This window comes from Cololabis saira, chromosome 9 (assembly GCF_033807715.1).
Source record: "Cololabis saira isolate AMF1-May2022 chromosome 9, fColSai1.1, whole genome shotgun sequence".
NCBI classification, from domain to species: domain Eukaryota; kingdom Metazoa; phylum Chordata; class Actinopteri; order Beloniformes; family Belonidae; genus Cololabis; species Cololabis saira.
In genome coordinates this window covers 36382414-36403591 of record NC_084595.1, presented here as the reverse complement: position 1 = coordinate 36403591, position 21178 = coordinate 36382414, and the positions used below count along the sequence as shown (strand labels likewise).

The following is a 21178-nucleotide window of genomic DNA, read 5'->3' as shown; positions in this document are numbered from 1 at the left end:
AGGCATAAATGTATTTTCTGATGGACAGCAGCTATGAGCCCAGTTTGGCTTAAAAACCTTGCTGCATAAAATTCCCATCATGCCAAAGTGATTCATGTTAGCTAATCAGACAGCTGCCAGTTAATGAAATTCGGTTCGACTCTCTATTGTGCTTAAGGGTGTTGGAATAAAAATTGAGAAAGAATCGAATAACAAGAACGGGTTTAGGCGATACCTTCTCAGTCTATGTAACGATATCATTTTTACACTGCTTCGCGGAGACTAGTGTTTAGCAACTCTTTGGCTTAAGGGCCAGGAAACTATTGAAGTAATCAAAAAGGACAACTACTATTGTTTCCCATTAGTTTGTATTGTGTATTGTGTTTGTTATTTTTCAGTCTTCTCTACCCTGCAGGCTCTCTATTCGCTATAAAAACTGATGCCATTTTGTAGAAACAGGGTGCATGTTTTTTAAAGTGACTGTCTCATAAAAACCACTGAAACTGATAAAGATGTGGATGGATGTTGTGCTTCATGTTTTCTGGAGTTTTCGATGAGAATATTTAGAGCAGGCTCCACAGCATCAGTATGACTCACTCAACGTAATGAGCTTATTATTTATTCTCTAAAGCTGCTAATGCACCTTTGAGATTATCTGAATGCATAAATATAATTATATTCATATTTTTCTACCTTTTTGATATGACTGAAAAGTGTTGCTGTGTTTCAGAATTCCTCGACGTGGCTCTTATCCAAAGAGCCCGAGGCTGCTCGATCTGGCCTTAAAATCGTGAAACTGCAACTGACTGGATTTTAGGATGCCTTCAGTTGGAAGATTCAAAATAACAGCTTAAGGCTTTAGAGGTTAATAGAAGGAGATGGGATTTAAAGATTAGTGATGAGATCCCATCCGGAAATCTACGAAGTCCTCTATTAACCTCATTAATGTTTACTGAGTGTTTTCCGTGTGAAACTGGGGTTAAAAAGTGTGCACTTCAGCCAATTATTGCTCTTAAAAGAGCAGAAGTGACAGTAAATTTGACCTGGGTACAGTACAGCTGTGCACTGTGAGAGCATTAAAATACAAGACTTTACCGTAGCTATTCACTGCTTCTGTTATATCTCCTTAAAGGAGCTGTATGTAAGAGCAATAATAAAACGAATCATAAAATGACCCCGATATGTCAACAGACATTTCAAAATCATGTTCATTTCAAATACTTATGTCACTGACAACAGCACTCAAGCCAGGATATTCCAGTTTAAAAAGAGGAGTTGCAGCCCTCAACTGATGTTTATGTTGTCATTTTTTGTTTTGGCCTGAAGCTCCACCCTCCACCTATCTCCCAATCACCAAGTCAGTATTGTTTCTGAAGCTCCACCCTCCACCTATCTCCCAATCACCAAGTCAGTATTGTTTCTGAAGCTCCACCCTCCACCTATCTCCCAATCACCAAGTCAGTATTGTTTCTGAAGCTCCACCCTCCACCTATCTCCCAATCACCAAGTCAGTATTGTTTCTGAAGCTCCACCCTCCACCTATCTCCCAATCACCAAGTCAGTATTGTTTCTGAAGCTCCACCCTCCACCTATCTCCCAATCACCAAGTCAGTATTGTTTCTGAAGCTCCACCCTCCACCTATCTCCCAATCACCAAGTCAGTATTGTTTCTGAAGCTCCACCCTCCACCTATCTCCCAATCACCAAGTCAGTATTGTTTCGGCATCCGGGTTGCCAGCTCGGCTCTAATTATCGCAGCCATGGCAGCCTACGTTCCTGCTGCATTCTGCAGCCTACCTGGCAACCTCTGGTCGGGGGGAGGAGGGGGAGGGTACACGCCGCTCAACAATATTTTGAAAGTGACTGCAGTACCAGTTTTGGACATTTCTTACAGACGGCTCCTTTAAATATCTATAAAATATCTGCTAATATGCTCTTTGAGACTGGCTTCATCCAGTCAACGTTAGTAAGAACATGAACAAGGTTTCCATCCCTTCCCTCCTAACGGGATCTCCAAGGATGGTGTCAGAGGGATGCAATCTCAGTGACGTAACAAAGTACCAATAAATGTGACTTTCACTCTATTTCCTGTTCAAGATTACAAAACGAAAAATGTCAAGGGAGATTCCTCACTGTTTCCCCCCTGCAAGTGACTGTGTCCAGCCAGCTGAGGTCCCCGCTTCAGCACGGAGGCAGTCTGAGGAAATGCCATGAGCTTGATATCAAGGCAACAAATATCAAACCCTATTACTGAACTCATTTCCCACTGACAGGAAAAGTAATCCACTTTGAAAACACAGCAGATATCCTTCCCTACTCCTCATGCCTGGCCGATGCTTTTCAGACTTAGATACTACTTTATACCCTCTGACTTGCCTGTGAGGCTCCACTGGCTGAAATTATATGTCATAACCAATGCAAATATTATTGCTGATTGTGACACAAACACACATTTCAAATACACTGATGTCGCACTAATGAACGGAGAAAAATGTTGCCAAAAGCCGTTCACATTCGAAGACAGGGCAGAATGTAGGTCAGACATCAGGGAAACGGCATCAAGATGTGATATAATGTAAATAATTAGCAACACCGATTACAGATTTCTCATGTGGATGATGTTTTAAGTAAGGCTTCTGCCACTGAGGCTTGTTAAAGATTTAGTAAGCTCTCCCAACTATGAATCCCAAGCAGCTGCAATTAAAAGAAAGTCGATTATCATCTTTTTTCCAAATGCACTTTCGACTGCTATTTCCCAGCCGATGTGAAGGAGATGTGCAGTTTCATTCCCTCCAGAGGCTGGTTTAAATGTCCGTGCCTGAGTAGAAGAGCAGACAGACCATGATCAAGCGACGCCTGGAAACGGTGCCGTGACTTTTGGGGTAAAGGGCTCAATTGCAAAAGCTCAGGAGAAAAAGCTAACCATTCCACCTGAAACAGCGTTTTTACTCCAGTCTGCTGCCTTTGAAATATCCCCAGACCATCGTTTCACAACACGGTCAAAGAACATGAGGATGAACATCAGCTACTGTATATTCCAGTCATCTGTCTTCATCATCATCACGCGGTGGGCAGGTGGACATCTGCGCTTCCTGTAGGGGCTTGTGATGGAGCCCTGGCGTCTTTTAATGAGTCTGACTCTCTGAACAGCACTTCAAATAATTACCATCCTAGACTGAAAAGGGCTCGCGGGCCTTTAATGCCAACAGCTTTTCAGGGGCTGAAACACTCACCGCACCATGGTCTTGAGAAACCAGGGCCTGTTAGCGATGGACGCCACGGCCTCATCCATCAGGGGATGCATCTTGATGAAGTTGAGCGTGTCATCGGGGAACTCATTGGATACTTTGTACCGTTCCATGGACGGCGTGCTGGCACAGCTGCCAGGCCTGCAAATGGAGAGGAGACAGATAAGGGTAATGAGGGGGGGGGGGGTGGTGGAGGGAGAAAGAAATGTCAAGCTGATGGAGGTAAAAGCAAAAATGAAATAACTACATCAGGAAAAGAGGCCGATAGAGGACACGGAGTCTAACCTTCTTAAAATCGATAAGAGTAAGGCTGTAAATGACTGAACTCTCATTCCAAAAGGCTCTGGTCAAATAGGTGGATGCATGATGTCTTATTTTCTCTAGATTCATGGTAAGGCACTAAGAAAGTCTTTCTATCTGATCCTTTTACAGGGAGCTTGCAGGTTCCTTATAAAATAGAAGCTGATTTTGATAGTTTATCCCCCTTTCCAGACATCTCACGTCCAAGAGCCCATAAAACCTCTTTATAGGGTGCTCTTTGATACCTTTTTACAACACAAAATGTACACCAGACACTAAAAATATTAGCCAGCTGGCCACTGTGTGCCTGACACAGTCGACACGTAATTACCAACCCTTAAAACGGGGTGACCATGCTTTACAGGTATTAGTTTTCATCACAATATCTTTGTTTCTCTATAAATATTATTCTATATACAGTATTCATGTCTCTTTCACGTCACGTGACGAGAGCATTTTACAAAAGAACGTAGTTCCTACAGTATGTGATGCTGCAAGACAAAGTGAAGCTCAAGCTACATTTTACATGGGAAACGTATTCAAAATCTCATTGTTCAACTGTTGAAAATCACTTTTTTTTTTTCAAAATCCTGAGATCTAATATGTATGAGTATTAGGGCTGTTCGATTTTGCCCAAAAATAAAATCTCGATTTTTTTCTCTCAAAATCCGATTTTCGATTACGATTACGATTATTTTGTGAATTGACAAAAGGCAAAGAAATGATTTCAAATATGCTGTTTTTTTATTGAACATTTGCCCCATTGGGCTTTAAGTGCAAACTTTGCTCTTATTAAACCAAAAATGAATGAATCAAGTGCAAAACTCTGTAAAATAAGTTGAAAAAAAGTTTTAAAAAATATAATAAAATATAAAGTTTTATCTCTGAAAAAAAAAAATCAGCAAATCAGCACTTGCAAACATACAGTAAGTTATATTTCCAATTAAATAAAACAAGACATTTTCTAATTAAACTAAACTGGGTCTTTGCATGCTAAATAATAATGCAACCCATGAAGGAGGTAGAGGTGTGTAATGGGGCACTTGTCGCAGGTATTGAGAGGTATTTCCATCAATCATTAATATGTGTGCAGACAAGTAAAAAAAAAAAAAAAAAAAAAAAAGTAAAAAATCGATTTTACGATTTTCATGTTTTAACATCGTTCTAATTACATAATCGCGATTACGATTTAAAATCGATTAATCGAACAGCCCTAATGAGTATGTATCTATGAATGTAAACTAAGGAAACGTCCACAATGCCACTGTCAGAGAGGCCTTAATGCATGCGCACATATGGACAGCAGAATGGAAACAGACAACTCAGAAATACGAAAATCTGCAAGTGATTCATTATGAACACATGGAGGAACAGTTTGGAGCAGGACCAGACCTTGGTGGCATTGTTACAACTCTCCGTCTGCTTGCAGATAAAAAAAAGGGCTGAACACACCAGCGGACGGAAATCAAATCAAACGCACCAATCAGTGCAGAAAAAAAAACCAGACGGTAAATCTGCTCTTTGAAATGTCTGACTCTGTTGAAAAGAAAAAAAAACATCATTACATGCTAATTGAGATTAGACCGCAAGCTCACGAATAAACCCTCATCCACGGAAAGCACGGCAATGAGTTCAGCAAAGGCTCTGTGGTGTCGATGAATCGCACACATGCACACGAACAAGTACTCACAAAGCACCAGATCTTTTGTAGTAAACCTGCTTTTTTTTCATTTTTCCTTGAGAATAGAAGAACAGCTAATGCACTAATTAGTGAGCAATAGATGGGAGATTGATCAAGCTGGTGCATTTGTAGAATTATTCAGCTATCTGTAAAATGATCTCACGCTTCATTTGTCAGTGGTTATGCAGTTGCATGTGGGAAAGAGCTGAGGTAATGGATGCAACGTTGAAACAAGGTGCCAGCTACGTCAAGGGGGACTGTGCCTCCAGTGTGCGGTTGTTTGTCTGTATGCGTTGATGAATTGCATTTGTACCTTGGCTTGGGAACTTTCTCTTCAGGAAAAGGTGTCCAGGTGGAGTCTGGGGACTTCTGCTCTTTGAAACGCCCCGTGAACGTCTTGGCCACCTCAGCCATGTCATAGGCACACACCGCTGACCCTGGAATACTGCAGCGACAAAAGATAAATACATATATAAACGTTCACGACTGAGTACTTGAATGAAATTCTCTCACTTTTCAATGAATTTTAAAATTCTATAAGAATTAAAGCTGAAAGCAGCGATGAACGGGCCCTCGCACTCATGGCCACCGCCCCCCATAAGCATATCAGAAATGACACCACCCACGACTCTATGTCAAACCATTCAAAAGTTATAGCAGAAAATCGGGACAACCAATCAGAAGAAGGGGCGGGGCTAATTTTCACCAATTATGGTCAAGGACTCAATACCGAGTCCCATGACACCACCCACGACTCTTTATGTAAAACCTTTCCAAAGTTATGGCAGAGAAAAGTATTCTAGGGGGCGCTGTTGAGCCATTTTGCCACGCCCATTAATGCAAACCATGAAATATCAAATGTATCACCAGGCCTGGCTTGGGTGCAAAATTTGGTGACTTTTGGGGAACTATCAAATATGGACCAATCAGATGAAGGGGGGGCGCGCTTTTTGGCGTCTAGCGTCGCCACGGTAACACTTTTGAAAGAGAAAAGTAATGCGCGTAGTCGCAGGATGGAGACGCACATTTTGATGTATAACACATCTGGGTTCACGATACGGTTCGGGCCGTATTAATTCTCGAAGGAATGGCATATATTGCTCCAAAATTAGGAATGTTCAAAATGGCCGACTTCCTGTTCGGTTTCGGCCATGGCGCCAAGAGACTTTTCTTTAAGTTGCGACATGATACAGGTGTGTACTGATTTTCATTCATGTACGTCAAACCGTATTATGGGGCTTGAGGCGCAAAGTTTTTTCTGTCTGAACCAATCAGATGAAGGGTGGGCGGGCATGCAAAATTTGGTGACTTTTTGGGCACGTTTAGGGGGGCAAAAAGGCCCTCCTTTCGTCAGAAGAAAAAAGAAAGAAAGAAAGAAAGAAAGAAAGAAAGAAAGAAAGAAAGAAAGAAAGAAAGAAAGAAAGAAAGAAAGAAAGAAAGAAAGAAAGAAAGAAAGAAAGAAAAAAAATTCCTACAGATACAATAGGGCCTTCGCACTGAAGGTGCTCGGGCCCTAATTAATATATATTCTGTATTGATTGCTTCTACTGATAATGCATAACCTGCAGCATTCTCATGAGGGCACACATTTTCTGCCTCCCTCCCAGTTCGGGTTTCCCCAAAAGCCCTGTGGCACTAAAGTTCATCACAAGTCCACTGTCTGCTGCTCCAAATGTGGAAAACAGATTATCTTATTATTGTGTTTCTTTTCTAGGGGAAAAATACCCATCTTGTGATCGCAGTGGATCCACTGACTCGCCTTTTTCTGGACGTGGAATCGACGCATAGCTAATTACTGAGTCATTTCTCCATTTTTCAGGCATCTGCTTAATAAAAACTAGGAATTGTTTGTGAGGAGAGAAATACTGTTCTCCCTCTTTGCTGGGAGGATTGTCGAGCTGTTGCATCATGGGTTAAACTCATCATGTAGACATTGGGGAGACAGAATACACAAGGGCAGTATTATAGAGAGCAAGGTCAGAGAGCTGTTAGTTCTTGGCTCGATTGCTAAATTGCGGTAATTACTGTCTGCATTGGATATGTACAGAAACTTCGACAGACATATTTCTATTTATATCAGGCTTCTAACAAGGATGATAGAAAAGAAATGAGCTGACCAGTTAGCAAGTGGCCGGGCCACGCAACGACCCAGCCACATGTCCAGACAGACAATTATATGACACAAACTCCGAGTGCTGTCTCTTCTCTCAATGTGCTTCCTCTAATTTCACCCCCTGACTATGAAATGGAAAATTAATGCCAGGATCAAAACGGGTGCTTATAGAGATTTTCAGAGGCACTGCTTCATTGGGTTTTAATGTCCATTAACCATGCTCAATTGCATTGTCACAAGCAATTGTCTTATCTGCTAGGAAGAAGCCATAAAACAGAAAATTACAATATGTGAGAGCTATCAGCCAAGCTCTATGGTAATTTTCAATTTAGATAAAAACTCCCACGGCCTGCGAGAATGGCTCGGAATATGAATCGCAAAAGGGAAAGTGAGGTTAAACACCTGCATGTCAAAAGGGCAGCAAAACTGTTTTTGACTGAAGATAGAAAAGTTGACCTGATTTACTCTGGAATTATACTCCCCCCTTCCCACCGCCACCCACCCCTGCCAGCATGAAGAAAGGTCGCATCGCCATAATGTAAATGAGACGAGCGCAGTTTGGAAAATACTTTAAACTGAGAGAGATAATCGGGATAATAAAAGGAGAGTTGATAACAGCTTTAGTCAGGGTTGAAATAAGAAAATAAAAAAGGCTTTCAGTTGTTCTGGGGTACCTGTTGTAGGGCGTGGCGAAGGTAGCCATCACTACGTCCCTCCCGTTGATGTGAATGACGTCTGTTACCGCTTGCAGGATGTTGAAGTAGAAATGGGAGTCACCGGGGATGGAGCAATTCAGGCGAGACTTCAGAAAGGAAGTCCACTGCTTCTCCAGGACGCGGGGCGAGCCCCCGCGGTCGTTCTTGCAAACCCTCGCCACGCGGGGAAACACCACCTGTTCAAGTCACACGCAGTTGGATGTCACACTTGGATGGCCTGATGTCTCAAATAAGCAGTCACTGATGACACATGTCACTTCTCAGTCTCTTCCTCCAAGCCGCCTGTCAAAACCGCTCTCCACTGATTCAGCATCGACGGCCCGCAGCACTGTCAGACCCACGATACGCACTTTTGCAAAACAGATCATAATTGATGTTGGAGGGCAAAGAGTACTTCAACTGACATTACTTGAGGGATTTTACTACTTTTCACGCAGCCTCTTCTTGAGCCAGACCACCATCCAAAGAGATATGTGATCAGTTAACTGGTGAATGTAAAGTGTCCTAAAGTGTGAGTGCCAGTAAAAATCCTTATGGAGGCCGAGTAAACTTCATCACTGGCACCGAAATGAAATAAAAAATAACCATCAATTGATTGTAACACACTGTTCCACATAGGTTGATTCTAAGAAAAGTGATGTAACCAATAACTAATGACATAAATTATCTTAAAAATGAAATTGAAAATATTATATTTGTTTAATGCAAAGAGAACAATGACAGTTTCTCTTCCAAAAAGTTTAAATTTATTTTAACCTTATTTATAAAGCCTCCCGATCATAGTTGCAGGATCAAAAATGAAGATTAAAAACAAGTAATAGGGTGGCACATTTAATAAATATTGGGTTTTAATTTACATTAAATGTTGACATACTGACATTATGTCAAGAATATAAAATAGAAAACTTGTCAGCCATGAATAGGTGTTCTATTTTTTGAATTATCTACTTTTTTTTAAACTGCGGTGCAAAAGAGATAACCTCAGTGCAGAAAATGAAAAAATAAACATGAATGTATAATCTGTGTGTTAAGTGGACTGAAACAGCAACTCAAAACTTTCTACACTTTTTACTTTTTGCGAGGTAGAACGACCTGTTTTAACAGCTTATTTAGCTCCAATAGTGCTTCCACTGCCAGAGGGACAGTGTCAGAAAGAAAGAAAAAAAGCACTATTATATAATACATAACTACTTTGGAATGAAATCGGACTTTGGATGACACCAAATCCAGTTTTCATCACTTTATAGCAAATTAAAGGCAGAGGAGTAAATTGGTGCGTTTGAGAGTCAGCACCTGGCAGCAGAAAGTTAAAACTACACAGTTTCAAATTGTAGCCAGTGCTGTAATTACAACTCTGCCTTCAGATCTTGTAGTCAGTGTTGTAATTAGTTGTTGTCACACTATACTTAACAGCTATAACTCTTACCATGACCTGAAATTGACAGTGTGAATGGGAGCAAAACATGTATTTAAAGCAGATCCCCACACACACACACATGCACAGGAAGATAATAGCACATGCACGCCCTCGCTCGTGCGCAATCTTACACTTCCCCAGTGATCCAAACACAAATATGAATCAGAAGTGCAGCAGCTAAGAAAAGCACAGTAAAACCTACACAGGCCTGTTCGGTGGGAGGGGACGGAAAACATCGGCAGAAGAGGGGAGGCTGCTCAGCTGAAGGTGGAGTATCGCCCGCTTAACACGCCACAGGTCAGCGTGCTCCAATTTTTCAAGCTGACTTATCAGAGTGCGACTTGTGTACTCAGACAATACAGATAATGCTGCAGTTATACACCCACGTATCTGCACCACCGAAATATCTCAGCAGACACACATTAATTCCATTCTGTGAGGAAATATTAATCCTTTTGTCTTTTACTGATAATAACCCAACACTGCAACCAAGGCGGACACAATTATGGCACAGCAGATGCATCGGCTGCCACGAAGTCACTGTTTACATGGTCAGGGAAGGCCATTCTGCTCTGCAATAATGAAGAGATATCATTCACTAAACGTTAAATTGGTCTCTGCTTCTTCAATTCTCCCACCACATGCATAATTACACTGACACTGCTTTCAAAAACACCCAGCAGATTGAGGGGCCTGATCTGTATTCATGCTCTGCTTAACACATGGCTGTCATTTCTGGCGGAGAATCCATTATTTCTGTGTTTATTTTTGGGTTATTTCAGTTCGACTCGCATACCATCTCATCGTTTTGCACATTTCCCTTAATTTAGTCCACAGTGTATATATTCATTTCAATATTTAATTTCTTCTATCTGCTACCCAATTCTCATTGCAGGATCCAAAACTAAATTGAGGAGATTAATTGAACAATTTCTGTCTCCGCTTGAAATGCTTGCGGCTTGCCTGTTTCTTCCTCGGCTTTTTTCTTTTGTGCCGTGTCTCATTTCTCAGGAATACTTGGGTGGAACTTCTCCTGGGAAACGTTGAGACGAAAGGTCAAGCAGGAGCACTGTGGCGCGGATGCCTTCGTGCAACTCAAGGGATATATTTAGACTCCAAAATGGAATCTCCAGACTTCCATGGTTTTGTTTTTTTGATCTATTTTAAGTCTTGTATCCTGCTCAGTGTTGCTGAAAAATGCTTTGGGCCACTTAACAGCTCCTGAAAGCCTCCTTCCCATTATGTGATACACCCATATCCTGTTAGCTTCCCCGGGCACTTCCTGACTGTACCGGTAAATAGGAAGTCACCTCTGATTAGTGGCCAAACAATAAAAAGACAATCGGGCCTTTGCTTACCTTTCCCATTGTATTGTATTCCATAGCAATTTCCCGAAAGAAGAAATAGATGAAATCCCCATAATTGACCGCCTGGACGAAGTAAGGCTCTGTAGGAAGGGGAAAAAACCATGAAAAAACTGTTCTAGCATGATATTTCACACTAAACAGCTTGAATATCTGTAAAATTATGTAAAAAATACCGTCTGAGAGCAGCATGAGTATGAAGCTATCATCCATTATATAAGCAAACTAATTTATATTTGAGAAAATATTGACCCTTCCATTCAGTTTTGACATACTGGACTTGTGCTTGCTCCACCCGAGGGCAGAGAAATTTCAATTGGGGCAAGGCAGCAAAATAACTCTGCATCCAGCAGAGCGTGTAGCATAAGCGCTAGTGGTTCTGCACCATGCTGTCGTCCATACATTATAAAAGGGAGAATATATTATCAAGTGTGCTTGTCCAAAATGCTTGTTAGCTCTGAATCTTGTCCAAACTATGAAAACTGTTTGTGCGTCCCCCAACTCACCTTTCAGCCACTTGGAGTCATGTTTGACAGTGCGCAGAGTCGGGCTGTCGCCAAGGCTACGATAGATGACCGCATCGATCGCTAGAAAGTCTGTTACGGTGGCCGAGTACAGCTTGCCATCTGGAGAGGAAACACAGACACAGAAAGAGGAATTAGGAGGAGCGATGGAGACAAGGAGGCGCGAAAGAATGAGGAGAAACAGAAAGATCCATGAAGATGAGAAAAGGTGAAAGGGAGTTATATTAAATCAAGACAGAAACGCGTAGTTACTAGGAGATTCTTTTGTGAGTAGAAACACAAACATCTTACAGATGACTCAGAACCTGGAAAATGAACGAATGCCGCAGACCAGAGGGATTCTTTTGATGGACAACAAACAGGCCGCGCACACACTTATACATGTTGGACATCTGTAATTACCCAATCTCGCAAACACTCTTCAAAAGCACGAACACCGAAAGCCCTGCACTGGCGTTGGGTTTTCTGAGCACCGAAGAAAGCCACAGTCACACGCTCCCTTGCGCATACATACACACGCATACGCTTCACAAACACAATGCACCACCAGAATGACCTCAGTCTGCCTCGGCTGTAACCACAGTGGAAACTCAAACGACATAATTGAAAGGATAGCAGTCAGAGGAACCCTCTTGATTACTCAGTGCTTCCAGCTCTTTCCAAGCAGCTCTGCTACACATTAACTGCTCAAGTTTGGCATTTGCTTGTCATCTGCTTTGATACAGCAGGGACAGCTCATCAATACTGCCATAAATCAGCTCACAGTAAATATGAGCAGGGAGTGGATGTCTTTAGCAGCCTGCGGACTGCGCCGTGCCAACAGAGAGCTGACTCACTCCAGTCCCATCCATTTGTGACTTACTTTAAATCCCATGCATATTGAAAGAAACTGAATAAGAAGGAAAAAGAGTGACATGGGAGGACAATAAAACCCAGAGACAAAAGATTTTTTCTTCTTTTAACCACAGTACTATTGATGCATTTCCAAGGACTCTAACAAGAAACAAATTCTTGACACGGAGTAAATGTAACCGCAAAGTGTGACGGTTTTCTCCTCTGCACGTAACACAGATTAGCTTTCCCTTTTTGACGTGTTGTTGGAAAACCGCCATAGGAATATACCACAGGGTTGTTAAAATTTTTTTAAATACAACCGCAACTAATCTCTCACTCAAATATAATCAACTTTCTTATCAAGCTGAAGATGGTTCCAGTATTTAACGACTGCAGATAGCAATACATTGGGATTCTTCTTCTTTTCTTTTTTTTTTGCTTCAAGGCTCAACATCAGAAACTGTCAAAAAAAACCTTAATCTACTTCTATCTAATCGCATTTTACCTTTAATGACAAATCAAGCAGGCAAAGACTGAAAATCTACACATTAAAAAAAAGAACAAAAGAGAAATGGTGAAGCCTACCGGCAAAGAGGGCGACATTGGCGTGCTTGGCATCATACGGACAGCGTGCCATCCCACTGATCTCCTCTCCCAGAGCCTCCAGGGTGTCCAACTAGGGTCAAGATGAGGTGAAAGGTCAAAAAAAGGGTCAGAACTATATAACTTGCAGTACGAAACAAAAATATGGAAATCTAGAAAGTTCTTCATCCCAGTTGACGTTAAAGATACAGGAAAAAAAGTGTGTTTTAAAGTCAAAACAATGACGCTCTGAGGTCACTGGTTAAAAAAGATCAAACTAAAAATAACTGTGTGTGAAAACTGTGTAAAATTTGGCAGTCATTTATATAAAAGAGCTGCAGGAGCATCACCACCTAACTTTGACCTAAACTAATACCCCGTGGATCATCAAAGCCACACATCTAGGAGTGTCTGGGAAACTGTCATGAAGTATGATTTAAAAAAAAAAACAAAAAAAAAACTTTTTCCACAGGCATATACTTCACAGCATGGGTGGATGTGGTTTGCTTCTCCCTGCTATCTTTTATCTTTCAACTGCACTGGTGTGAAAAGTTTTAACTACTCTCAGATCTTAAAGCCATTTAATGCATCACTTTCCTCTGCCCTGATTTCTTAAGTCACAGCTTTTGCCTCCAAAGACGAAAGAAAGATGTGCAAAGGGGAAAATGGGTGAACACACAGCCCTAAGCAGGAAAACAGGGACTACACAACTTTATATATAGTAGATCACACATTTGTGAAAACTTTAGTCATATTTTTCAGACTTAATCAAGAAAACCCCCTATGGCAAAATCCGCTCCCCCCATTTGGTATGTTTGAAGAAATTATTTATTCTTCACCTTGGAGATAAGAGTTTTCCTTTATCGTAACATGATCAATGTCCACTTTTGTTCAATGACCCATTTGTCAGAGCACAGTACATATTTTGAGTAACTGTCCTCTTTCTAAAAGCCACTAGTTGAGATCTTGGTGGGATGATCTCTGCAAACTGGAATTCAGACAAGTTTGTCTTGTTTTGTGCCCAGTTATGTTACAAAAGTGAAACTGGGAAAGTGTGGCAGACGGACTTGTGTGGGTGAAAGGTCAGTATCATCCCACCATGGGAAGGCTTGTCTTCCCCAGCATGCCCCGGGACACACTCTCGCCCTGGCTGAAGACCAGGGGTTCAGACACACACAAAAACACAAAAGATGTGTGGAAAAAAAAGAAAAAAAAAGCCAGACAGCGCTGACCACAGGCTGTGGTTACATCACACAGTTTTGCCTGCAGAGTCCACAATATATAGTAATTTTTCCTTCGCTATCTCTGTTTATATCTAGGTTGCTGTCTGTTTTTTTCCCTCTTTTTTCTCCCGTTGTCCCAACGAAGGCCCCTAACTGCTGCTGCTAACTGCTGCTGCTTACGCTGCTGTTTTCTGGTCTCCAAACAGGTCTTTTTGTTTTCTATTCTTATCTCAGCGGACATGGTTATCATCTGCCCACCAAAAAGGTCACACACACTCCGGCACAACACTGGAAAGCTTGCCAGAGAAATAGTAGGGCACGATTTGGTAGAAAAAAAAACTGCAAGTGACCTTTTAAAACGAACATATAACCACCAGTAGCAGGGATTCTCTCATTTTTTTCCCTGTTTCTTTAGAAATGATATTGGAATAACATATGTTGGCAACCTGGACATCTATTGTTATTAGACAGGAGAGACTGTAATGTTAGATTAGAGAGTCCTAATCGTAAGTGACATGAGGAGCTTAAGATCAGGTGCGCCCACTGAATCGGAGCCCACGGTTGTACAAACTGACACGGGAACCTAGTTAGGCTAAAAAAAATGTCAGTAGATTCCGTGTCATCTACCTAACACAAGCACTCCCACACTCAACGCAACACAAACATCCACTGGCGTATCTCTCACACCACTGCAGTCACCCCCACTCCCGTCAACTCCTCCGTTGATTTCACCGAGGTAGTGACCTCTGTCTGCTGGGCTTGGCCGGCTGTCACTAATCTGTTCCTGCCGTTTGAACAGAGGAAGGCACTCCCAGCCCAGCCACAGATATGCGTATGGCTCCAGTCTCCTGTAGAGTTGGCATGCGCAGCCAAACTGCACCCTTGCGCTCCCTTCCATGCTATTAGCCTTGTCAAAAGCAATATTCAATATGTTGAAAAAGGGGCAGCAAAACTCCATAAATCTGCCACGCTCCGCCGCAGCATTTCTAAACGTAAAGATATTTAATGTTTAAGCTGGCAAAGGGATATATTTTCTCTCTCCCTTTTTTTTTTTTTTACATTATTTACCAGGCAAACATTATTATGCTGTCAGCACCACTGGATGCAACAAAAAACAGAAGCGCTTCAGCTTTGTGGAGTCACAATTCAGAATAATGGGAGGGGAATTGAAGCCTTGTCACATGTTGCCGGGCCTGTCTTGACAACGCGCTGCTCTCTGGGGATCTGCTATATCTTTTTTGCAGATTGAAAGCACAGTAACCTTGGCTTGGGGTACAGTGTAGATGAATTAATTACTACAACGGCTCATTGGCGTTTTCCATAGGCTATATGTTAATTAATTAGACAAACAGAATGTAGAGCCAAAACATGCCCATCAGGAGTGTTATAATTGGTTCAGAATTCACATTGAGGTGCTGATTCTATGTCTCTGCTGATTTCTAAGGACTCTGTAGTGAGCTTTATTTATCATTGCTGAAGGATTTGTGAAGTCTTACTGCGGACAAACATGGGATAAACCGAGCCAGCATCCTAATTACTAACTCCTTGAAATAGCTTTCTTGAGATATTTTATTTAATACACAAAGTAAATCGCTCTCTTCTCTTTTCTTTGCATTCTGTACTTGAGTAGATCCGTGGTTCCTGACTGATAAACCGTTTGAACGGTTATTGATTTTGTCCCAGTTGCTGGAGTGGGAGAGGGGTGACCTACAGTTTGCAGCTGGGTTCAGTTCCAGCGCATATGTTTGCGTGCATCCCGTATTTCCACCTGCAACAAGCCTCTCTGTCCATAGAGGTCGGGTGCACAAGTTCACACCTGGTCTGGAAGAGTTTTTCGTAAACCAAAAAACAAAAGGACACATCTCCCTGGGAGATTAATAGCTGCGGCCCAGTTCTCTCTGCAACCTGTTTCCGAGGACTGGCAGGATCAAAGCTTTTTCCATGACCGCGAAAGAGTTCGAAAGCGGAGTTTTTCTGCATGTGTTGATAGAAATAATGTGTGCTAACCAGCAGGAGCGGAACCTAATTTATGTCAACAGTCACCCGCATGTCCTTTTTTTTTTTTCACATTACCAATTTCAATAAGACTTAATTGTGCAAATAAAAAAAAAACTGTTCAAAAGGAAAGACCTCCAACCCTCTTCAAGTGCAGCACACATCACCTGGGACTCGGAGCCTCAAAGACTCCCCGCGTATTCCTCCTGCTTCACCCGGCAACAAGCGATGAAACTGACTCCATTCACATATCAGCCCAGCTGGATGGGGTGTTTATTATTACAACACAGCACGGGAGTGACAGAGGGGTGAAAGCAACAGAGGGAAAGATGGAGGGGAGTGGTGAGAGCAACAGAGGAATTAAGGCTGGCACAAGAAGAAAGAAGAGGAGTGTAGAGGTAGGAGGGATGAATAGATGAAAAATGGAGATGTGTGCTGTGTGAAGTTGGGGCAAAAAGACTGTGGTGTCTTTAACTGTATGTTTTTACAATGCATTTGTAGAAAAGAAGAGAGAAAATTTGATAGGCTTGTTAAAAAAAAAAGAAAAAGAAAAAGGCAGATAATACAAAATTCAGAGAGTGGTTGAAAATAAAGAGCTAACCATGCGGGGAAGGTGCCAGAGCAGAAAATAACGTGGGATGTCGCTAGTTTGGGCAGGCGCCCTCTCTGCCCCTTCTGTCCCCCCATCTCCCAGCACCTCTCCTCCCCTGCCATGCCTCCCAGTCCCTCTCGCCTGCCCTCGCATCGCTGTTGATTAATGTGGGATGAGGCTGGCCCCGAAACAGAAGCTCTTTTCAGTGCTGTCACACTGGAGAGATGGAGAGGCAAACTGTGGCCAAGGTGGATTTAACCACATGCACACTCAAACACACACACGACACACACTTTTAACCAAGCTGCCTGGATGGGCTCAACAGGCCATCAAAGGCCTTGCTATCTGTTCAGAGAGCCTGCCAGCCTGCCAGCAGCGAGGTGTGTGTGTGTGTGTGTGTGTGTGTGTGTGTGTGTGTGTGTGCGTGCGTGCGTGCGTGCGTGCGTGTGTGCGTGCGTGTGTGTGTGTGTGTGCGCGCGTCTGTATGTGTGTGAAGGTTTTGTAAAATGTGTGTTTTGTAAAGCTGCATTTTTTAAGCAGTTGTCAGCATTCGAGGGCGTGCAAACACTCTTTTTTTCTTGTGCATGTATCCAGGAATTTTGATGATAATCCAATAATAAAGAACTGCTCTTTTGACAACATTTACACTGTAAGAAATGTGATTTTAATAATAGCACAATCATATTTCCAGCTATAAATTCTATTCCAGTAAACTAAATAGTAAACTAAATCCATCCATCCATCCATTATCTATACCCGCTTTATAATTTGCAGGGTCACGGGGGTCTGCGTGATTTAGTAAACTAAATATAATCAGTAAACATACCATAATCAGAATTTTTTTTTTCAAAGATTTAAAAGCACTGATTTTATGTGCTACAGGTAAGTATGCCCAGTCCTTTACAACATTTCCCCCTCCCTTCCCCTAAACTTGAGTAGACTAGCAGTAATTTCAGTGCAGTAATAGCTAAAACAAACCTTGAAACCATAACCAGAGGCGCTATAAAAGCTAACCACCCCTGATAAATGCAGAGACATAAATTCCACTTTCCCTGCAGGAGGAGTCGGTGAATTGAAAGACATCCACTCTGTGGGCTTAGCATGCTGAACCACAAAAGCAACGGAGCGGAAATATCTTGTTTTTCTGATAAACAGATCTAGTGGACCAAAGCAGGAGAGTGTTCCCCACAGGCTACATAGATAGCATCTCCGCGAGCTGTGGCTGTCGCATCACATCCCAACAAAGCAGACAATAACAATCGTCAGCACAGAACCGCTGCTGAGTCTCTCAGCCCTCCTGCCTCTCTGTCTGCTCCTTAATTTTATTTTCTGTCTGTCCTTGCATTTCTGCACAAGGTGATCGTAGCTGATTGTTCCAGAATATAATACACAGTTATTTACAAAGCATTAATGAAATTATTTTGATAATGACTTTTCATTTCTCAGCAGATTCAGGGAATATATGTGCCACACATTTTCATAATTTCTTTCTTGAATTCCAATTATAATTGACTTTTTCAAGTTTTTTTTTCATAAAAAAGAAAAACTGCTTTATTAACAGCTAGTCGTCCAAGTTGCTGCAAAGAAAGGAATCTGTGGATGTGTGTCATGTCAAGTTCACACCACAGTGTTTTGATCTTTAAAAAAAAAAAGTTGAAAAGAAACCTGGAGCTCTTCAAGCGCTTCAGAAATCTCTCCGTCTTGGGAAAACCAACCGAATTTTGACTCCGGTCTCTTTCTTTGTGAGAGGTTAATTAAAGTGCAGTTAATTTAGTAGAAAGGAGGGATTAACACGCATGCATGCGAGGCCGAATCAGTTGCCACAACATTAAACGGTGGCGTTCTGACCAAAACAAACTTAGAAGGGGCGTGATTGGCCTCTTCCTCACAAAACTAACAGTTTGATTGTTTTTTTGCCACTGAATTCATGTTCAAATAATTCAATTTAATTAAACTTCTTAAGGATTCCTGAAAAAAGAGACTTGTGTAAATGTTTCAGACCCTGTCAGTCTGAGCATTAAATCAAAAGGTTGGATTTGAGTCTGTAATTATGCAAGGGGTATTTGTTTCCAACAAAGAACACTCTGGTCTTATTTCTGACATAAACTGATCTTCGTCCATACCATTTTCTATAAGATGCCAAACCTCTACTTGCAGTTCAAACTGGCACGTGAAGTCGAGTTGCTATGTTTAGATTCAGGCACATTATTATGGAGGATCTTGCTGCTGGTCTGGACAGAGGTTATTTTCTTTGACTTATTGAAATAGCTCTTAATAGCTCTTCTCAGATTTATGTCACTGGGGGAAAGAAAACAAATTAGCACTTTTTCAGTCCATCTACGTCTTATTTTTGGTCATGTGCCTCCTCTCTGCACAAAGCCCTACTCTTCTTTCCTCATCCCTTTTTTATTGACGTCTCTATTTTTTTCCACCCAAGTCAATCTCGGTCTCTATCTGCTGTCTTTTTTTGACCGAAGGTCAATAAAACGCATCAATTCTTTTCATGGTTTTACTTTTCCTGAAGGGATCCTGAGACTATTGAAGACTTGCCCGCACGAATATGACCAGGAAGGAGTTCACAGGATACGCTGAATTGAGTTTCAGGATCGTACCTTCACCTGCATTTTACATTGTGTGTGTGTGTGTGTGTGTGTGTGTGTGTGTGTGTGTGTGTGTGTGTGTGTGTGTGTGTGTGTGTGTGTGTGTGTGTGTGTGTGTGTGTGTGTGTGTGGTTTCTGTGCTTCTAAATCAAGCATGAAAACCTGGAGATAAAGATTTAGGAGGAATCCTGCAGAGCTGTGAAAGTCATCCATGCAAACCCATATTGCTATAGGTTACCTTTTCTAAACTCACACACCAGGGGTCAAAAAATTCCTTTAAAAGTGTTTTTGCAACACAGTAAGAAAGAAAAAAGGTCGGGGGGTTGTTAAGATGAACTATGTGTGAAGTCTGCGTGTCAAATTCCCACCACGGAGGTAAAATGTATGCGTTTGAGAGCGTAGATGCGCGTGCTTCCCTACCTTGTAGGTTCGACAGGAGGGGTTGAAAGCGTTTGTTCCACAAACAAACAAGGTGTCGTCATTTTGTTGCAGGAGCACTTTGATGAAATTATGACACTCATCCTTCAGGGAGCGCAGGGCAGCGACAGAAACAAAGACAAAGAGAAGAAAGGAAGTCCATGGTGACATTTGTGTCTTTATACTTGTACACTGATAGCCACGCGCGGTTTGTAAAACATCAAGTCGTTTCTTGTTTTTCTTTTGAAGCACAGCGTGTGCAAGTGGGAGAGGCATGTAACGAACGTTGAACATACAAACTCAGGTAGCATTTCTTTATACTTAAAGTAAATGATTACATGCAGTTCAATGGCTATTTAATGAGATAATTAGGGAATAAAAAGGAGTGTGTAATTGCACTTTAGGGTCTTAGCGTGTGTGTGAGAGAGAAAGAGAAAGACAAGGAAAAGACGAGACTAGTGAGTTCATATTGTATATCCAACTTTGGGGTGTTTTTGTGAAAAATGAGATGGCATTTATTCCATAAATAAAGTTTGTATGCGTGTGCTTTCTCCACCTTATGTTTCCCTTTCATTCTGCAGGTGTCCACGTCTCCCTGTCTGGACTTCCATGTCAGTTTCTGAGGGAAGAAAAATGAAAAGATGGTATGAGGGAGAATAATAGAAAAAAGCTAAACGTTAAGGCAGCATGATAAAGCAGGCAGATCTGTTTGGCTTGATATCTATAATCAATACAGTGATCAATAACCATCATCTAAGATTCCCCATCATTGATTCCCCCCCATGAGACACCTGTGCCGAGGTGAATTTTATTCTAAGCACTGACTCAAGATCAGCTTACCTCCTTGAACATCTAACTCTCTGGCAGCGAGAAAAGAAATACGATACTGACCCCGGATCAGAGCGGAGTCTGTCCAAGGGCGAACCGCGCTCCCTCTCACGCACGCTTATCAATCAATGCAAACATGCACACACACGTTCAAACACACACACACACAGGACTCCGGTCCCCTCCCTGTGTGGTCTGAGGGTCAGCGCTGAGTCGCAGGCTCAGGCCACTTCGTACCCGCCGCTGTTGTTCAACATGTTTGGAGCTCAGCCGCTGATTAAAGACCCCCAGTCATCAATCAATCTACGCGTCTCCCACCAGTCTTTCATCTGCAGCCTGCTCTCATTAAGACCCACTCGCTGGGCTTTGACACTGAAGTGGAGGAGATGGCGAGATGGAGGGTGGTTGTGTACTCGAGAGTGGCCTTGTTTGAATTCTGTTTGCATGCATTATGTTAAGGGCAAGTGATGCCAGCGGAGAGTGTTTTGAAAAAGAATTGGAGAGTGGATTAATACGGCAGAGAGCTGAGGGAAGCACGGGGTCATTTTGGACTAGTCTGAACTGCACTGATCATTTTCCTCTCCATCTTGCAACTCATCTCACCTTTCTAATCACTGAGATTTGTTTATTTTCCAATTTCTTTCCCCCTTCTCATGTGCACCTATCAGTCCCCCCCGTCTAATTCTCTACATCCTTCCTCCTCTCAGCTTCCGTTAGACGGCGATCAGCTCTTCCGCTGTCCCACTGATGAGCGTGGATGACGCA

General features: G+C 42.1%; 1 protein-coding gene across 5 annotated transcripts in view; it reads right to left on the bottom strand.

Annotated features, from left to right (window-relative positions):
* Window positions 1–21178, bottom strand: part of sema6a (sema domain, transmembrane domain (TM), and cytoplasmic domain, (semaphorin) 6A) — a 116688-nt gene that overhangs the window by 34880 nt on the left and 60630 nt on the right. For all 5 annotated transcript variants that reach the window (XM_061729419.1, XM_061729417.1, XM_061729418.1 and 2 more), the window contains 8 exons: window positions 20142–20204; window positions 19589–19690; window positions 12762–12852; window positions 11325–11444; window positions 10813–10901; window positions 7996–8213; window positions 5522–5653; window positions 3213–3368 (listed from right to left, as the gene is read on the bottom strand). In XM_061729419.1, coding sequence (XP_061585403.1) covers window positions 3213–3368; window positions 5522–5653; window positions 7996–8213; window positions 10813–10901; window positions 11325–11444; window positions 12762–12852; window positions 19589–19690; window positions 20142–20204 — 971 coding nt within the window. The remainder of the gene's footprint in view (window positions 1–3212; window positions 3369–5521; window positions 5654–7995; window positions 8214–10812; window positions 10902–11324; window positions 11445–12761; window positions 12853–19588; window positions 19691–20141; window positions 20205–21178) is intronic.